The sequence below is a fragment of the Macaca mulatta genome, chromosome 6, assembly GCF_049350105.2.
Source record: "Macaca mulatta isolate MMU2019108-1 chromosome 6, T2T-MMU8v2.0, whole genome shotgun sequence".
Taxonomy (NCBI): Eukaryota; Metazoa; Chordata; class Mammalia; order Primates; family Cercopithecidae; genus Macaca; species Macaca mulatta.
Window position 1 is genome coordinate 95141485 of NC_133411.1, and position 21498 is coordinate 95162982.

The 21498-nt window shown below is 35.9% G+C and overlaps 1 protein-coding gene across 50 annotated transcripts in view; it reads right to left on the reverse strand.

Annotated features, from left to right (window-relative positions):
• Nucleotides 1-1665: 1665 nt before the first annotated feature.
• Nucleotides 1666-21498, reverse strand: part of MEF2C (myocyte enhancer factor 2C) — a 184302-nt gene continuing 164469 nt past the window's right edge. For 20 of the 50 annotated variants that reach the window (XM_015140381.3, XM_078003774.1, XM_078003761.1 and 17 more), the window contains 4 exons: nucleotides 15461-15633; nucleotides 12952-13081; nucleotides 12227-12362; nucleotides 4251-6348 (listed from right to left, as the gene is read on the reverse strand). In XM_015140381.3, the coding sequence (XP_014995867.1) occupies nucleotides 6027-6348; nucleotides 12227-12362; nucleotides 12952-13081; nucleotides 15461-15633 (761 nt within the window). In that variant the 3' untranslated portion in view covers nucleotides 4251-6026. 50 annotated transcript variants of the gene reach the window in all.

A 21498-nucleotide genomic window follows, 5' to 3' on the forward strand; every position in this document is an offset into this window, starting at 1 on the left:
ATTTGGACATTACTAGGATCCTAATCATTTAAGCCTAAAACTGTAAACTTTAACAATTCCTTATCTATCACCATTCCTACCATTAATCTAACCATTTACTGAATTCTGACAATTTTCTCTCTCCTAAATCTTTCAATTAATTGCTTAAGCCTAATTCTTTTAAATTTGTGATTATACATACAGTCAGAGGCAAACTAACTCTTCCAGTCTTGTCTCTCACTGCTCCCTACACACGGCTATACTTCACCTAAACAGAAAGGCCCACCATTCCTGCAAGTTTGTCTCTTGCTTTCCTATCTCTGTACCCTTTGTATCTACTATTTCTTCCTTGTGAAATGCCCTCATCCAGGGATGGTGTCATAATTCCAGGGCCCACTGCAAAATGAAAATGTGGAAGTCCTTGTTGAAAAAGCAAAACAAAAGGTTCCCTCTGTTAAAGGTACTAAAATATAAAACAGTTCGCTTTTTCCTGTGTATTTCCTCTGCTCAGGCACATGCTTTATTGTCCTATTGAACTTTACTTACAACATTCAAACTCAAACATAGAATTATTAAGGATAATTTTATTACCAGGATATTATCAGGATAATGATAGCAGAACACGAAATGAAACACAAGGTAGGGCCGTGTGTGACTGCAGGGATCACATGCCCACAAACAGCCTTGAACTCATCCCCTTCTGGGCCTTTCTCAATCCTGCCCACCTTCAAAATTAAGTGAAAGGCTTCCTCTGCTGGGTGGATGAGGAAGTGTCCAGGATCTGAGCCTCTGCTCTGCTCTGCCCCAGGATGGCCAGAGTGGCTCCCGCGTAGTACTTCGTAGACTTCCCTGAGAATGCCTTTTATCTCCTATTAGTTTATAAGTTTCCTAAGATAAAGGGCTACATCTTCATTCATCCTGGAATCACCACATGAGTTACATATAATAATAGCTTAATAAAAGTTTGCTGAAAATGAATACAAGAGAACAAAGCAAAAAGCACTGTTATTTTGAAGCCATAGGCAACATTTCTCCGAACTGCATTTGTTTCCGGGCAGATATCACTACCAATGCAAGAGTCCAAGTTCTCCAGCTGGCTAACTGGTGGTGTCTTGTTTTCCTTTTCAGTTTTTAATCTTTGTATTGATCTTTTTAAGGACATTCCCCTTTAGAGATTACTATTGAATGTTAATAATGAATATCTTTGATAGTCTCTAAAAATGTATGAATTCACTAATGTATTCAGATTTATAAGCCCATGTTTTCAACCTTTAGAAATTACTCTGATGAAGAAAAAGGAAGTGCTTTTGGAAACACTTCCTACAGATTTTAGTTAAAAACTAACTTATTTTATGGTACTGCTTTTCACAATAACTTGAAAAATTCTGTACATTTAAACAGGTTATCAGAGATCTTCATGGAACTTCTTTGATAAAGAAGTTGAACCATTCAATAAGAACCTTAAACTTCCAACACTGGCTGAATTCTGTAATACCCTAAGAACTGTTATCCAATTCACACCCCTCCCACGCACACATATCCGTCTTTTCATGTAATAGTTTGAGTTGAAAACTGAGAAAGCTCATTTGTGCTTGTGGCATAAGCTGCTTTTTAAAAAACCCAATAAAATTGAATAAATTTAAACAGAAAAACATTAATTTAAAAAAATGCACCACGGACACTGCATCACTAAGAAAGCCAGTAACTTTACTGAATTGTCTGCAAAATACAAATTATACCTTATTTCCAGCAGGAGAAACTTTTGAAAATTTCCCACTTTTATTCACTACAGACAGCTGAATTAAGTCCCTTGAGATACACAGATGTGGTTTAACTTAGTTATAACATCTTGTCATCTAGTGGCGACAAAGTCCAGCTTATGCCGCTGTGAGCCTCTATTTGAATATTTGTTGCAAATGCTTGTATGCCCTCATTTACAAGCGATTTTAATTACTCTCATTTAATGGAAACAAGTCCCCAGGAAAAGAAAAAGAAGAAAAATGATACAGCAAACCATCTGAAGCAATCCAAGTCCTACGCCTACAGTGACCCAGGTCTACTTTGCTTGAAGAGAACACTGGTACTGCATTCAAACCACAACAGAATCCGTCACTTAACTGACCTCTCTGAATTAAACTGAGGTATGAATCAATTTGAGGTATGAACAGGGAAGGCAAAATGCAATACCAGATTATGAAAATAACCAAAATGGAAAAATTTGATGTAGAAGATATGTGGCTTGGATTGCTCCACATCTTTGGTTAAAACATATTAAGAAAAGCCTTTAATTACATCTGTAGTCTGAAGCATTCTAACAGACACCAGTATTCCAGCAATCTTCAAAAGATCTGTAGTGGCAGGAAATTAACGCCATAAAAGTGACGACATCACGGCAGATGGCACAAACGAGAACAGATGAAGTATGCCATGCTTAGGCAACAGCCTTTATTGAGGGTTCAAGTGGCTTCTTCTTTAAAAAAAATGTTTTTTAAAGAAAGAACTACAAAGCATTTACTCTCTGGAAAAACAAACAACAAAATAAAGAGGGCAAAAAATGCTATCTCTAAGTTAAAAGATGGGCATGTAAGAAAAACAAATACATAAAAGTGTGTGAGGGCAGACATTCTTTTAAAAAGTGTCTTGGAATTTTGTTTCTTCATTCTCACTTTAGTTAACCTTTAAATGATCTGAGGATGACAGGTATTTTTATATTCATCATTACAAAATGCTAAATTCCACCTTTGGGAAAAAATAAGCCATTTTACTAAAAAACACAATTTTTAAAAAGGTTGAAATAAACAGCCTCCACGCGGCAATGCATACAATATACAGGTTGTGCAGCTTGTGTATATTGCATCACTGTTACCAGCATTCAAGCTTCATATTACTAAAAGTCTTTTAAAATAGGATTAGATATAACAATACTTGCAGCCGTGTAAAATGCCACTTATGGTTCTTTTACTTGCAATGAAGAATGTTGCCTAAAATGTTACTCTAGGACGGGTTATGTAAAATAATACTCCCTCAGGGCTCTGCCCTAAAGTCTGGAATACAAAGGATTTACTGTGATTAAAAACCATACTAGCTTTGCAAATACAATAAATGGTAAATTACAGATAAGGTATAAGGGTAAAGATAGACCAAGATTGTTTACAGAAAGTGACTCATCACAATCAAAATTGTGCTTCTTCTCATTAAATCATCTTTAAAAAATTCTCAGATTATCCCTTCGCTATCATGCCACCACTTTATAAGAATTCAGTAGTGGGAACAAGAGATGACTGGCATCCATTTTCAAGTGATTCTGTTCTCTTCATGTTCTTATAAAACTATTGTCAGAACTGCTATAAATAGCCAAGGCTTCTGCTGGTACTTTAGCTTACTTTATCTTCAACATTAAAAATTCACTTTTTCTTTGTTGCTGAGGCAAATTGCAGGTTAAAAAACTAATATGGCTATTTCTTCATATTTTCATATAATGACCCTTTCCCACCCACTGGTATCTACTGATATTGATATACTAAAGTATTTTGAAATGACAAAGAACATTTGTGACATGTTTGCATATTTTATACACATCAAGTTAGAAGGATGGGTTGTAAGGATGGGATCAAGTCTATGGTGAGGAAAATGATTTTCTTATTTTTTTCCCCTGTGCGTGTGTGTGTATGAGTGTGTATATTTTCAGGGATGTTTTTGTTTTTCCTCTGCATAAATGTTATTCTTTCATGTTCCATCCATGGATACCTTGAGTAGTGGGATATATATGAAATGGTTGATAGATTTTTTTTTTTTTAGTATATAAAACATTAGTACAAGGCAGGCTAGCATCCTTTATGGATACAACCAAAGGTGCATTGTGGTCTAATTGTGGATTTCAGATCAAGTTAAGAAAAATATAGCCTAGTTAATAAGGTCTCTTGGCTTCTGCCACCCAGCGGCAGCCTTTTACAATGAGAAACACATAGCAACTATGCAAGTAAAAGAGAAAAAATGGATAAGAAATGTCCTACACATGATATAGCAGTGTTGATATTACTGCCTATATCTTCTTTGCTGTGTATGTCAATGCATATGATTGGAGATGAATCGACAGATCTTCACATTCCAAGAGAAGGAAAATCTTTCCTAGACTGAAATATCTTTTAAACAATATATATTGACTTTCTTATGGCACTCACTTATTAAAGGGTCTGAAAATTAATCCCTTATAGACGAATATTAGACAAGAGTCATTTTTTTAAATTAAAAAAAGGGACATAGAGAGGTTCTTTATGGGATTTCTTGAAATGGCTATTAAATCTCTTTATTGAAGAAAAAATAGATGACATACATGCTTTATGCAGAAGTGACATTTGGGGGTCCTGACACACCGGGATTGTTCAACAGTCCTATATTGCTGACAAGATTGTCAAGGGTCAGTTAAAATAATTAAAAACGGATGACAAAGCAACTATCCCTTTACCTGCTTCCTTCTTGTCTAGCACCCAGTCTTTCACATTTTTCTTCTGTGGGAATTTATAACTTATTCACCAAGTAAATTCCATATCACTTGTTTCTAGGGCCATATTTGCAGGACATGTGCCCCAACATAGCTTCTCTATTCTGGGCATATTTCTAAAAAGCGTATCAAATTCTAGGCTGAAAACCAACCAGATGATTTAGAATATGGGCAAGTTAGGATATGCACTTACTGAATTCCAAGATGCATGGTGAAATGGTGAGATCAGAAAGGGGCCCTGCATTTGATAAAAATGCAAAAAACAAAATAAAAATAGCATGAAAGAAACTAGTATATACAATGGATGTCAGTTGACCCAATAGATTGTTAATGTATTAAAAACAATTTAGGGTGTTGCAATGTGATATGTTCTAACCCCACAGGTTATCCTTTTGACAGCTGACCTTAAACTTATAAAATGTATGCAGAGTAAAAGAAAACAGAAAGAAAATAGTTACTCAAATGTGCAACTGCACAAATATACCCCCCTCCCGCTATTAAGATAACAAAACTTCTGCTATTACCATAATATTATATATATTAGAAAGCTATACACAAGCATGTTAATTTCACAGATTTTTTTAAAAGATTCTTAATATTTTATATAATTAGAAATACACATTTCAAAAACAAAACTTCTACAAAGAGAAAACAGTTATCTTGGTTAGCAAAGCATGGAGTTCTTCATGGCTTAGGGTAGTGCTTTCTATACAAAAAGTCCTTTTTGGTTTTTTACAGGACTGTTTAAAATATTAGCGAAGCTATCAAGGGGAAAAAAACACATTTTGGCTTAAGTAAACTACAAAAAGCCACAAATGCTTTGCAAACTCTGTCTTACCTTTTATATGAAAATAAGCAAAATGTAATGTACATATTTTTATATTTTTATTTAATAAGAGATGCAGACCCAGATTTATTTATTTAATTAAATACGTTAGCCCTCCAACTCCACATTTTTTTTTAAATAGGTATGGTCCTCTTTTAATGGTCTTTGATCCTTTTTAATGAGTGCCATACGCCAATGATATGCCTGCAGGTTTGTGAGCATTCTTGGTATGTCAGGTGACCTGGCGTGTTCCTAACATTTACCAATGGCCACCCATTACCGGGTCTGTCCAAGCATCTATACATTTTTCTATATGTTGCATAACAGCTGCTCTCTCTTTCAGTAAAGATCTGCCGCTTTTGGCAAATGTTTCCTTTTGTCTATTTACATGTAAATAACGTTGAACCTGCAACATGACACTATCTATTGTAACATACATTTTGCAAAGGAGCACAACAGTGAAAAGAAGTTAGCCTTAAAATCTATTTTGTACAAGTGTTCTGTTGTACAACTCAAGTGCTAAGCTTATCTCAGCATTTCTGTTTATCTTTATACTGTATCACTGAGGCAATTTAAAAGTACTTTTACAAAACAGAGTACCTGACTTTTTTTTTTCCACACACGGCACATATAATGCATATCGACCCCCCTTCCCCATTAAGGTATAGCACACACACACACTGCAAGAAAAAAAAAAAAAACTAGTAAGTAATAATCTGATCATGTTGCCCATCCTTCAGAAAGTCGCATGCGCTTGACTGAGGGACTTTCCCTTTCGTCCGGCGAAGGTCTGGTGAGTCCAATGGGGGAGTGGAATTCGTTCCGGTGATCCTCTCGGTCGCTCCCGTCGTACGAACTGCTACAGCTGCTCAAGCTGTCAACAGGAGATCTCCCCGCCTCGTGGCGCGTGTGTTGTGGGTATCTCGAAGGGGTGGTGGTACGGTCTCTAGGAGGAGAAACAGGTTCTGACTTGATGTTGAGGCTTTGAGTAGAAGGCAGGGAGAGATTTGAACTCTGAGATAAATGAGTGCTAGTGCAAGCTCTGTAGGAGGAAAGGAAACCCAGTTACAGATGAAGGAGGCCTGGAGGCCCCAGGAACTCACAATTACATCAAACATCAGCTTAAAGACTCGCATAGACACCAGAGCATGCCCAGAGTGAAGAGAACGTGCTTGGAAGCACATAAGGGCATCGCCTTCTTAGGGCGATTTAGGATGCCTTTGTTGATTTGCCCGGTAGTAATTACAATATTTAACTGGTCCAGGCCTCATGAAATATATCTCTAGTCTCTGACAGGCTCCCTAAACATTCAGTTTACCATTTCAGAAAGGTTTAAGACACAATGGAAAAAGCATTTTCTGTGTTCGTGGACTCTATCCCTAGACTAGTTCCAAAAATTAAATTTCTAAGCCTTTAGATACAGTGTTTAGCTCTGGAATTAGACTTCCTTGATTTACTAATGCTTGTGTTTGAATATTAATTTTAAAAGCTTATTATCAATATAAATATTTGCCTCTAATTAATAAGCACATACAGATGGAGTTACATAGTCTTCAGAGAAAGTGAAGGGAGTTCAAATTTTAAATGACTAGAACTCAAATGCTACACAATAACTGTATCTGGTAAAAAGCATGGGAGGTGGAAAAAAGGGAAAAGGTGAGGGAAATTGAAAATTTTCTGCAGAAAGTTTAAATGTTGGTTTTAAAACACTTAGACTTTCTACTCCATTAAAACTGATAATTTGACTTTCTTCATCCTTTTGCAGTTAGGTGAGATGAAAATACTCTGTGTTCCACAATTACCTCAATTTTATTAATGCTAGTCACTCCCTGATGGAATTCTTAAGCTACCACTCCTCTTATGTATCATTGGTATTAGTCGATGAATCTGGTGTTGCCTAAGGAAAGCTTGTTGCGAAGAAGGATGTAGTGTGATTTTACTGTGTTTATAATCCTTAATCCTCATATATTCCCAGAGAGAATAATTTTTCCTTCTTCCAAAATCTGGGAAAATTTAGAAACTTGGAATTCTAGAGGAAAAAAGCATTAAGCCCTTAAGTGTAGATGAGCAATCACAATGACTTTGATCAGGATAAACCATAGTGACATTGCTGGCATCAATTTTAAGATGCTTTTACTCTTCTTACACTGATTACACTGACTTCCACAGCTAGAGTCAGGATTACTTGACTATATTGTCAAGGGAGTACGGTACTCTCTTTTATTGAGGAAGAATCCAAGTGAAGAATTATCCATACAGACACACCCATTTTAAACAAAGGAAAGCGAGCCTACTTACTAATGTATGTAATTACGCTGCTTTCCAGTGGAGAGAACTAGTTGGGACTAACAATGTCATTATGAGCACTGAGAGAAAAAGTATATATTTCAGAAAAAAAGTGGAGTAACTTGGGGCTGGCTTTTTGGGAGATGTGATACAAACTCAAGATGTATAGTGATATAAAATTAGTCAGAAACGAGTTTATCTTTGAGTGATGTTTTGTACAAAAGCACCACCTACTGGCAAAGAATTACTTTCCTTCTATTAATAAATAGGTGAGCTAATGTAGAGAATAATATAAAGGAGAATTATTTGTTTCCTTAATAAGCGTTTCTTTCTCTACCTTTTATGATCTTATATAATCAAAGCAGTGTTAGCATTTACATAAAGAAACTACACTAAGTGTATATAATTTTCAAATACCTGTTTATATTTGGAGCTATTTATTTGTAGCTTATTATTTTATAGTCTTTATCAGTTTACTAATTTTCCAAAATTTTAATTAAATAAGCCTTGTTAAAATGGGGAAAGGGAACTCCTGTATTTCAAAAGGATCCATAATGGTAGACTATTTTATCTTGGTTCAAAGTTACTTAGTGATTCATTTTGATGTTAGAGGAAATCGTCTTTTGATTTCTGGAATAAAGAATTTTCCTGGCTCTAGGAAAGACTATATCACTAAAATTTAATTAAATGTTTCTGCTATGAATCACACAACTGTTTAATAATGAATATGAATTAGGAGCCTGAAAATAAAAAGTGATATATCAATAAATACTTTGGCTTGCCCTTTGACATATAGATTGTGTCTTCACAGGGAGGGTGACATAGAAAATTAGAAGAAAAAATTGGTGAGTTGGACAGTCTAACAGTTAATCTAGATAAGGTAAGGAAAAATAATATAACCAAAATTCTGTTTCTTTAACGCAGTTTTTGGAAGCTGCATTAGTCACCTCTTTGCTTCATCTCCCTGTGTTAACTGGTCTGTATAGGTTTAGCTGCATATCTTTCCCATGAAAGATGTAACAATTACTGGTTATCCCTTTCTACAAACAGACTAGCTTAAATTTATCTTTTGGTGGAATTTCATTTGACACTGAAAACATACATGAAGCATTTTGAGTAATTCTGGGGACTAAATCCACAGTAATAAAATGCAAGTGATATCTTAGATTCAGCTTCATTATACTGTGACATAGGATACAAAATAGAATGGCTAGTATCTGTTAACAAAGAAGTATTTTCTTGAAGAGAAAAAAGCAGCATTAAAATAACTTAACTGTATATATGCTAGGTTCAGATATAAGCATGTTGGTCTACTTGTTCTTAAGAACAAAATATAGACACGAATAATTATAGACCTGGATAATTGTGAAATACTGCATATGTGTGGGTGGGTGATAAAGAGGTGGGTGGGGAGATAGAAGCCAGATATGCAAGTTACCCATATCAAGTCCTCTATGCAAATTTTCATCTATTACAGATGCTTTCGAATTGGGAAAACTCCTACCCTTTCCCATAATTGTTCAGAAATCAAACATGACTGGATAGTTTTATTCAAATTTTTTACTGCCTCCACCTGGAAATTAGACTATCAAACTATATTTAACCTAACCTTTTATAAGTCATCTCTACTCGGAGTTCTCTCTCTCTCAGTATGTACTGAACACCCACATCGACAAAGATGACGTATGGAAATGCTTCCAGAAAACAGGTTGCCCTTTTTATAGGTGGTAGTTTAGAAAAACACTAAAACTTAGTGTTACTCTAAATCAAATATTAGTATTCAAAGGACTTTCATTAACTCTTGATAGCAAGTTCCTCTGTCAGCCATCTCTCTCCCTATAGCAAATCAATTTGTGCTGTTTACTTAGCTTGGTTAGATAAAACCAGATACTAGGTTTTAAAAGTACAGCTTTGAAGACTTAAAGCTCCAAAGGACAAAATGAACTTTTTTCCATGGGCGAAATATGAAGAACTCTATTTATAGTTTTGCAATTTTGAGAAAGAATTGTGGTAACCATCTTGGGCTTTGGGATTATCTACTTTGGTGGTGCTGAAATATATTCCACTCTGCTATGAACATTGTCTCTAGCCAAAAGAATGTGAGCCCGCAACACAAATCTATGAGACAACTTTGGCCTGGAAAATGTATCAATTCTTTTTATATTGATTTACACTGTAAAGAATTAAGGACGCTCATGTAAATTACTTTACATAAGTATTGCAGCTTGGGATTTAAAAAAAAAAAACCTGTTTAACATTTTATCGTGTGAACATGAGGTAGTCCATGTGAAGGAACCTCCTTTCAAAAAGCTACTCTGTATGTGATTGTGAGAGGGAGAGAAAGTGTGTGTGAAGCAGAGAGAGAGGAGGGCCAACAGTGAAAGGACTGGAAGGGTCATTCCATTGATTTGAGGGGTAAGGGACATGATTAAGTGCAACTAAAACTCACAGATAAAACTAAGAGTCAAATTAAGCACAACGAAATTCAGTGTTGAAAGGAACCGGGAGCTGAACAAAATGTTTCATCTTTGGCTGTTGTAATTCAGTTCCTTTCTAGTCTAGGGCTGTCCCTCCTTTCTCATTTACTGAAACCTCTATTAGAGGCAGCAGAGAATTAGATTCTTCCTTTGTAATAGAAAAGAGTTTTAAAATTGTAGTAGAGTTAAAATATGTAAATAAATATGTGTTTATATGTAAAAATGTAAATTATCAGGTACTATTGAAAACAAAAAAAGCCACATTCAGAGAAAATAATATGGCTTTTGATGTTGACAACTTTCAGGGAAATCTAGCCCTATAATGGATTAATTTTGTGAAAAAAATGGGAAATAAACGGTTATGTTTATTTTTGACAAGAATCATGTTCAGTGGATTCCTTGCTAAGCCATGGCAGTAGATATTTTGTACAAAATATGTATACATGTACATATTTTTTAGTTGCCTGGATGGTATTATGCTTGGTGATAATTACCTGAAAAGGTTCCCACAATTAATGTCTACTTGAATAGCTAACATTCCAGAGAAAATTTAAGTGTCCTAAAAAGATAAAACTCTGTTGCTGATCAATACATAATGTATCTTCAAAGTTAACTATCTTTCAAGAAAGCTGAGCAACAGTGTCATGTGAATTTATCTTACTATTTAAATGAAAGGTTAGATTTTCAATGACAAAGATTAGTGGGTAGGATGAACATAAGCAAACAGTGTATGGATGAATATTTCATAATCACAACACTAATATATGCTAAATCAGTATCATGTGAAAGCTAGTGGGTGGGGAGAGAGGGCACCAGCAGACATAAGAGACACAAAGTTGTGGTATATATCAGTGACTTTTATACTAATCAATGTTTTATTCTCACTATCTCCTTAGAAATACGGATATATAACTAGTTAACTAATACAGCTAATTGATTAATGATAACCAAATGGCTAAGCAGAAAAGTAAAAGTGGGCTAGGCATACAGAATATTTTTAAAATATAAAAGCTTGTTATCTTTAAATATTTTATATGCTCCTGGTATTTTCTTTTGAAGATTAATTGCAATTTTGGACTTATTAAATTGACAGTCAGGCTTTCAGTTTACGTTTTAAGCTTTTTAAAAAAATGATTTGTTTTATATGAAGTAGTGTGAATTGTGAATTCAGAGCTTTTTAAAGGTTTGAACGTTTCCACAGATAAATGACAGGAGTCATTTCTATGATAAAGACATATCTGAAAACTACCACAAGGGGGCAGAAAGATACATCCTACGACTACATAAAACAAAAATTATTTTTATACCCAAATTTAGGAAATTAGTATTATATGTACTAATTAGTATTATATACATCTATTTCATACAATATCTATAAGTATACAACTATACTATGAATACATTATAAATATATGAAGCTTGTATATCAAATGACTAGTTGTTCCTACGTGTATTAGGTTAACATTGGCATAAACTATATGGTTTATGTGAAAAAAGAAAGATTCTCAAATATCTAAGCTTATACTATAAATGCCTTCTTTTTTTTTTTTTTTTTGTTTTTGTTTTTTGAGACGGAGTCTCGCTCTGTCGCCCAGGCTGGAGTGCAGTGGCGCGATCTCGGCTCACTGCAAGCTCCGCCTCCCGGGTTCACGCCATTCTCCTGCCTCAGCCTCCTGAGTAGCTGGGACTACAGGCGCCCGCCACCGCGCCCGGCTAATTTTTTGTATTTTTAGTAGAGACGGGGTTTCACCGTGGTCTCGATCTCCTGACCTTGTGATCCGCCCGCCTCGGCCTCCCAAAGTGCTGGGATTACAGGCGTGAGCCACCGCGCCCGGCCTATAAATGCCTTCTTAAGTCCCAGATGAACTGTGTGAAAACTAAATAAAAATTCTATCACTGATAGAAGTGGAAACAAATGTAGCCTAAAACAATAAGGAAACAATTTACCTCATTATTACAGAGCTCGCTGTCCTCTTAAAAAAACAGGTATACAAGATTTAAGCTACTTGAAAAGTATTGATTGGAAAATTACACTTGGATTTCAATAAAGTAGAATTTTACACCCTCTAATGGGATATTAAAGCACATATTTAGAGATCGCCATTTGTTTTTTAAAATGCATTCTAAAATTATACTATAAAAAATAAAATTGCTTACCCCAATTGACTGAGGGCAGATGGTGGCATGTTATGTAGGTGTTGCTGTTGCCAGCCAGTTACTGAACCAAGGTGAAGAGCGCTGGCGGTGTTAAACCCAGACAGAGATGACAGGTCTGCACTACTCAGAGAGTACTCTAGATTAAAAGAATAAAACAATAAGGGGAAATATTAAATTCAGAAATTATCAAATGCTAAACGGAATAAACATTTTCAATTTCCAAAATATTCTATTAGGATTATCATTGTTACATATATTTTTGATTTTGGGAGGAGGGGAGATAAAGCATCAGCGATAATTTTAATTTAAAAGGAATATACTATAAACCAAAAATAAGTATTCCATGAATGCTTTGAAGTAACATAGTCTACAATTCTAGTTTATTAGAACTACAATCTAGTATAAAGGTATGTACATATTTGATGATGTACAAATGTTAAACAATCCTGAGAAAGTGAGCTTTTTATTACATCAAAGAAATAGCTCAATTTTCTTGAAAGTGTGCTTCTATTTTGAACTCAGGTTGCGTAAATAAAACTCTCAGTCAGTTAAGAAAGAAAAACGTGGATATTCACTTTGTCTTAGTAAAGAATGGTAATGTTGCAGTGCTGTGGACAGCACAGGCCCTAAATAAAGCTTCCTAACAGAGTAAAAGATAACTTTTTCATCTTGCTTTTCAATAAAAAGTATTTAGTGTACTAATTGCACATGACAAAGCTACTCACCGGTACCATATGTTGTTGAAATGGCTGATGGATATCCTCCCATTCCTTGTCCTGGTAAAGTAGGAGTTGCTACAGAAACCACTGGGGTAGCCAATGACTGAGCCGACTGGGAGTTATTTATCCTTTGATTCTTTTAAAGTAAATAAAAAGACATTACTGATGGAATATTTTTAAAAGTTAAAAATATTAGATTTCAGTATTAGTTTTGCACATAAAGAGATAACTTGGTACAAATCTCATGAAATTAATCATTTAACATGTGTCTCTATGAACTCTGCCAACCCTATCATTTACAATCCTTCAAGAGACCAGCTGTTGCCATAGTAACCCATTACATCAGTATCTCCTAGGCAACAGAACTAGTAACAAGTACCATAGCTTTATTATGGGTAAAAACAGACTATGTTGAAAACTGATGAAATATGTATACTGTACTTCCATTGTTTCAGTTTTTATTCAAATGCAAATTTTTAAAAAATTAAAATCAACCATGGTAGTTTTTATGTTCAGTTCTACATACAGCAGAGAGCAAATGAGTAGGGGCTCATGTTATATTCCGACCAGCAGGTGGTGCTCTGACCACTTTGTTCAGATTCTTCTAAAACTTCCCTCAAACTAGATGGCAAAGCAGCTAATGCGAATATTTAACTCATTACAGTAAAGAGATAAAAGATTCCCCATATAAACTTAAAATCATGAGACTTTAATTCCCAGAAGAAGAAATATTTTAGTTTTATATAATGAAAGAATATTTTTGTTTGAATTTTACTGTAAATTGTCCTAAAATATTGAAACAGAAAAAAAATAACCTGACATTCTTTCCACCTGTGAGTGATGCCAGAAATTAATGGTATTTAAACATAATCAATGTTGACATACTGTGGTAACTTCCAATATCTTTCAATTTTATCAAAGCTACCACCTCTTCCTAAAAGTAGCTTTGCACATGCCATTTGAGGGAAGCGCTCTCACCACTTACCAAAAGCAGGTCGACATCCTCAGACTGAGAGCATGCGGAAGGAGTTTTATTAATTAGTGTCCATAAATATTTATAATTGGGCAAAATCTTTTCAACAAAAGGAAAAGCATCTTCCGATAGACACAACAGTTTAAACAGTTTTAAAACCCAGACTCCAAAGATAACTCCTTACAAAGACATTCTTTGTTTCCCTTAATGAGCTGTTTGTCTCAAATGTGAAGACAAATCTACCCGGTTTTCAGCCCAGGTCAGTGTCTCAATGTTCATTATTTCATCACCCCATTTTGAAGGCAAAAAAAAAAAAAGACTGTGCTTCGAATCCTCACTTGCTGGAGGAAGGGGAGCTACACCTGGCTGCCAGAGAGGGACCTAACTGACCCATCACAGATTCCCTGGGACAGCATCAGTTTTAAGGGACCTGGAATAAATCTGTTGATAGAGATGGCTTGCCATGCACGGCCCACACTGCTTGGATGTAGCCCTGTAGGAGGTTATATTTATTAGACCCAGTTTTTTCTGAAGGGAATGTTGCATATTATGTGATTTTTTTGGTTGATATTCAAAATTAATCTGCACTGTGCCATAATAAACTAATCATCTCGCAGGACTGTTGTACCCTGAAGCTTGCCACAGAGCAGAGAAAGCAAAAAAAAAAAAAAAAAAGAAATGTGTTTGCAGAGTGATCTAAATTTGTCTACTGAATCTTGGTGTTAAACGTTCTTGCTCTTAAGCAAAGCTAATTTGTAGAACACTGATGTAAGGCTCTTGGTTGTTGAATTTGGTCCCACAACATTATCTTCATCTTAGGCATGCAGACCCAGAAGAAAGAAAAATGACAGCGTCTGGGGATATAATCTCTATTTAAAATTTCTTATTTATTTATCTTTCTTAGAGGTGCTACAATTGTTTTTTGATGTAAAATATAACCTTTGTTCTTAAAATGCCTAGGATTTTAACACAATTTGCTTTTGAGAGATAGCTATTTTCATGAAGTACATATATGGAAAGATGAATTGAGGTAGTGTGCAGGCATGTGATGTATTAGATATTATCATTGCAATACATCTAAGAAAGGATTCGCTAATTAACAGGAGAAAGTTCATTTAGAAATTATGGAAAGTATTTTTTCATTGTCAGCATGTTGAGGAAATAAATATTGTAAAAATACTATGTTATGAAGTACCTTATTACCTATTATTACTCTGCTTATGGGACATAGAGATTGACTGATAGTAGTGTGTAATTTTTTTCCAGCTATAAATTGAAAGCCTTAAAAGAAAATGTTTTTCTTGTCCTAGAACATCAGCCTAGTGAAGTTCACTAGATTTTTTTTTTTTTTTAACACGGAAAAGGGAAATGCAAACCAGTTACCAGAAATAATAGCTAAATACAAGCAACGCTCTGTCAATGGCACTGATGTGTTCATTTTCTGGGAGAATGTAAGTAATTCATCAAGTTAGACAAACATAAAAACAGCAAAACATATACAAAACATTATCAATATTTATTTAAAATGTAGTTTTGTATTACCACTGATGGCATCGTATTCTTGCTGCCTGGTGGAATAAGAACTCGGAGATCTGGTTTACGGTTATTCATTCCTAAATTCATTGGGGGAGGAGATTTTGCTTGCATATTCTTGTTCAAGTTACCAGGTGAGACCAGCAGACCTGGTGAGTTTCGGGGATTGCCATACCCGTTCCCTGTTAAGAAAAAACAATAAAGCACTCAGGAAGAAATCTAGGTCAAATATGTTTCCCAAGAATACACAACATGAGAATAAAAGCAAAAGCTTAATGGTAAGACACACATTGCAAAACCATAGGATGACTGATTTGACCTCCATGGGACAAGTAACCCATTTAATTATTCAATAGTCCTCTGAAGGAAGATTAGAAACTTTTTATGAGAAGAGAGCCAATATACATCAACTTGCTCAGAAATCAGCATATACTTTTTTCCTATCAAAAATATTCAGGAAGAAAGTCAGACAGTAGTTCAGGGTCTAAGAAAAGCACAGAACTGGTCTTGCACTTTAATTGACTAGCTTGGCGGAGGCCTGGCTGGCGTGACTCACTCTTTCAGTTCACTGGTTTGGGTTTTATTTTGTGTGTCTGTGTGTCCTTAAATGAAGAAAGGGCATACCAGCAAGACTGTAATTTCTAGGACATGCAGGAGGAGGGGAAGCTGCTTACACATTTTGCTGTTCAGTTCCGCTTTTCTCTGAGTGAATTCTCTCTATGGTTTTTCTTCCATCTACTTTGCCCTCCTCACTAAGTTCAGTGTACAACCCTTGCTTTCCTGCTCTCACAGAACTTCAGAAAGCAAAACTCCTTCCCTGGAGCTGAAATGAAGTGATGATGCCCCCGCTAAAGTGCTGATTCACCAAGGCACAGGAATAGCCATTGAACGGGAAGACTGAAAGGGTTTTCTTAAGTCTCTGATGTTCAGCACCCTACTAACAGAAAAGTGGACATCCCAAGGTCTCTGTTTTTCATATTTCAAAATACGACCAAGATAGCTAGGGAGGAGTTGATTACAAATGCCAGCAGAGCTGGCATGAGAGCGGACTCAGAAAGACATCTGCTGACTTCCTCTACTGCCTCCGAAGGGAGAATAAGAGAAATCAGCTACCTGATTCAACAATCCTTGCTAGAAACTAGACAGTTGTCTTCTGAAGCTCTCTAAAGGAGACAATTAAACCTCACTGTTATTGTCATCATTACAAAACACAAGTATCTATTACCCCTGCATGAATGAGATTGTGTGCTACCCAGTGAGGATACAAAGACAAGGCCCCAGGCTTGAAAAGCTCTGAAATCTCTTTGTGGTAATCCAATACATACTCATGGAAAACATAAAGACCAATACAAGGCAGCGTAGAGTTCATGGAAGAGGTAGGAATTGATGAGGGCCTTGAAGAAAGAAAGGGCCATAGGAAGATACACTAGGTTTGTGATGAAGCGGTAGGAAAGGGCTGAGGTAGGACTTTATAGAGCCTGGTAAGGCGTACTGAGAGGAACCTGTTTAGAAGGGGACCTATGAAAAGAGAGGGGTATCAGAGGCTCTGGAGGGATGCAGGTGTTGGCTTGTGGAGATCTTGAATTCCAGGATAAAAGGCCTTGGGTTTATACGGTGGAAATGAAAGTTTCAGAGTAGAGGTATGACACAGACCTGTAAGTGGTCAGAAAGATCTACTGGCATTGGCATACTCAGGAATTAGTAAGGCTTGCTAGTGTGGACCAGTCTGGAGACTAGCTTGACCAGTCTGGAGACTAGCCTGAGATAGAGGCCATGAGGAACTGGAAAGGCAGGGCAAAGGTATATTTCAGGAGATATTTATGGGAACATCTTTAGAAGCAAAATATATTTGAGGCACACTGCATAAAGCACGTTTGTTCTTCATATCCCCTTCATTTACCTGTCTCATTTTATGGATGAATAAACAGGCTGAATATATAACAAATAACCACAAGATTAAGTCTGTCAATTGGATTATGAATAAAATTATCCTAGTTCCTGGGGTAAAAAAAAAACAAACAAAAATAAAACAAACTGGACACCCCCAAAACATGTGTTGAGCACACAGGAGTCACTTAAGAAATGTTGGTTGAATCTGAATATAAATTCCCTTCTATAAGAAAATTTCTGGAAAATTAGCCAAATTCTCTAAAGCTGATAAATATGACAAACGCCAAAATTTTCTTTACAGTAAATTCGAACAGTATTCCGTGGCAAAAGCTGTTACAGCAAACAATGCATTTACCTTCTCTCACTAGAAGAAAAAAACAAACAAAAGAGAGTATGTTCACTTTAAAAAAATGCTTGACAAAATGGAGTGCTTAGAGGAGTTTTATATTTAATATGTCATCCTGAATCATTATTGTGAATATGTTATGAACTTAGTTTGAATTAATAGATTCTACGGGATAAAAAGAGAATGAGAACATCAAGGTCAATTCTGCTCTATACTTTGCTGTCAGCTGAAGGTCAGATGGACACACTGAAGACATATGTCACTTATCTATTAAGTCTGTGTGAGATCTGGTTTATATAAACAATCAAATGGAAAATTAGCTGGGTAATTTCAAAAGAAGGGGGAAAAAAAGATCAGTTAAGCAGTGCAATGAAGCTTGAATAGATCAGAAGAAACTAAAACCCCAGCTCGGTAGATGCCGATACTGGTTTGCATGGAGGAGTTATTTTGCTAAAAGGAAGTAAAACCGCTTCGTGAAATGTGTTGTCCTGTGATATGACAAGCACTGGGCCAGTGTGCGAAAATGGAAATGCTTCACGGAGGCCTTGAGAAAAGTTGTTTTTTTTTTTTTTTTTTTGCATTTTCTACAGTAAACTCTCTGAGAAATTCCAACAAAGCCTATGTCTTTTTGCCCACATTATTTAAACAGTTATTCAGGGCATCAGTAGGGGGAAAAAAGTAAACATACATTGTAGTTTTTCATTCAATAAATACCTCAAAACTAAAAAAAAAAGATTTAAAAAGCCTTCTACTTTTCTCTTGGAATATTTCCTGTTATTTGGAAATTATGCCATTTTAGAAGATTAGTCACATATTTTAAGGTGTTTACATACTGAAATGTAAAACATTTTGAACCATGATGACACTTTTAAATTCATATTTTTGGAGCATTGAGTTATTTTTAAGAACAAATAAATTCTGCTTTTTGCTAGTGAATTTCTGCTGTTTCTAGCATATTGTGCCAGCTAGCATTTTGGAGCCGTATAATAACCATTTCTGTTTCCAGCCACCAAATTGTTATTCTTTGGGCATAATATAGATTCAGGAATGCAAGACTGTGGATCCTAAACCAGTGATATAGAAACCTATCATTTGAAAATCAATGATGAATACATGCGTGTGGTTTACTGCTAAGAAGAGCCTGCATTTAAACCGGCTGGGAAACCGCAGCCTCCTCCTCACTCAGAATGCTGCGGCCTGTGTTGAGCCTGTTGTCCCACCGTAAGATAAATTCACCAAAGAGAATGGTCGCATTTAAATTCAGGGGTCCGGGAGGTGGGAAACACCACCTCCCAACAACCTTCTAATATACAGATTCAACCTTTATTCATGCTATGTTTTAAAATTACCCTCTGCCTGGACAATTATCAATTTAGACGTGACTGTATGCAGATGTCACATTCCTCTGACCACTTAAAGGCACAAAAATTATAAAGCAGGAGTGAATGGATTTCCTGATTATAGATTATAAGAAAATGAAGTACAGACCAACTTTAGAGTCAGTTTGTTTTATAGTTTCATTTGATTAAAAATATTGTTTTACATAAAAATAACAAATTTAAGCATATATGAGTTAACTTACATAAAGGATTGTAGAATCTACTTCTTCTGGTACAAGTTTGTATATCCTCATATTAAAATTAGTGTCAATACATAGAGCTTGAATGTGGTGTTAGGAGAAAAAACATTTTTCTCCCCAGTTAACTAGCAAACACTTGCTGCATTTTTTTTTATTGACTCCTATTTTAAGAAGTTGTAAATTCAAAGAACATATTCCTGGCTTAAGATATTATGAGGAAGGCATTTTGCCTTGTCTCACAGAGCTCACTTGAACATGTAGCTCTCTTTGAGCTCAAAGTTCTGAAACTTTCTTTTATTTGGATGTTTAGGCATTTTGAGTTTTCTTCACTTGTTCCTTTTTCTTTTCTAGGACTTTCAATTATGAATACAAGCATATAAGACTAATAAGCACAAACAGAACTAGTCACTATGGACCATGGCTAATTCTGTCATCGGCATAACCATTTTTTAATCTACCAAACTGCCATCTTCCATCATCCTCCCTTCCTTCTTCCATCTTCATATCCAATGAGATACCAAATCTTGTTCATTTTTCTTCAAAAATGCCTGTCTCTACTTCCACTGCCGCCATCTTAGCTTTGGCTTTCATCACCATTTGAATAAATATTTCAGCAACTCTCCATCTGGGCCTCTGGTCTCTAGTTGAGGGGTTCTTCACCAGGCCTTAAGAAGAGTTTCAGGCCTTCAGAGGAGTTCCTTAAAGCTGTATTCAAACTTTTGTGCATTTGTGTGATGCCAACCAACTCATTCAAGGAAGTCTTTCTAAACTGCTACTTCCATCATGTTCCTTTTTATACATGAATGCTTAACACAGTTGAGTCAGTGCCCTGCCTGGCTCTCAGAACTGTCTACAGTTGACACACTCTATCTATGAAATCTAATTTCCAATGGACACAGCCTGCCTTATGGTCCTTGGAATATATGCAAATCTTTGCTCTAGCAGTTCAATAACTGGCAGTATTGGCTCTCCTGTTTAATTCAAATTTATCTTTTAAGGATCAACTGAAGTTCCAACTCTTTCATGATGCTTTTCAGACAACTTCAGCCCACACTGAACTCACTCCCCTCTGCTGCAATTAGAGGCAGTGATAATACACAGCGTACTAGTTCTTTATATGTTTCAGGTGCTTCGCAAATAGATATAAAGAATATGCTAGAAAAATTAAGAATTATTCAGGAAAGGCACTAAAAGGTAAGTTATTGAGGGACAACGAGGTGAGAGCTGAAAATGTAATGAGTAACTTGGTAAATTCAAACGTCAAGGGTCTCTTCTCTTTATGCTACTTGAGAACATTTTACATTTTAGATAATGATTGCAAACTGATGACCAAGTACACTATTGAGACAAACTGCTTATCAACCATGTAATACGAAAGCCAGGAAATCATGTAAGTGCCCACCTACTAAATTTGTTTATAGAGGGTTAATTAAAGCTACTTTTCTACCTGTTGCACCTGTTAATCATTTCACAGCACATTACCTTAGCTAACTGCAAGTGGTAGACTCAAACAAGTCAGACATTTTCCCTAAAGAAAATGAAAAGTTGAAGTCTCTGATATTTTCTTCCACACTGAGGCGTACTTGCTGCCACAGGTTATCGTTATATCAAGATAAATCTCAACATGAATTTACTCATACAGAACTTTTCACCAAAAGATGAGCTGCATGATATCCTAGGAAAAAGAATGGTGGCAGCGTGGCTATTAAGAGTGAACAGGAATTTATCAGATGGTTCAGAGAGAGGCTTTGTGGAGAGAAGGAATGCAGGACAGAGAGATCTTGGAGTTGAGAAGCAGGGGGAATTCCTCTGAAGATGAAACACCGGGTCTTGTGCAGCATACAGTTTTCCGAAGTTGAAAAAGAAGGCTTGGCTAACATGAACCTCTCAGATTATGTTAACTTCACACTGTAGGCTTTATACTAAATTTCTACCAAACTTTATACTCTAGAAAATGAGCGCCTAAGATAGCTTCCAAGTTGTTAGCTTTGTTAAATTTGTGTTAGGAAAAGAACAATGATGGCAGTGGAAAGGAGAGACAAAAGGGGGTTGGACTGCTGTTAGAGAAGCTAGTTAGAATGACTTGCTCTAGAATACATGAGAAATGATGTCTGAATGAGGCAGCACAGAGGGAAGGATTTACAGGCAGCCAGGAGTTGGGGACAAGAAGAGATAAGGCAGAGAAATCTAGTTTCTACTCAAGATGTTTCTGTTAAGAGTTCTCTCAACCCT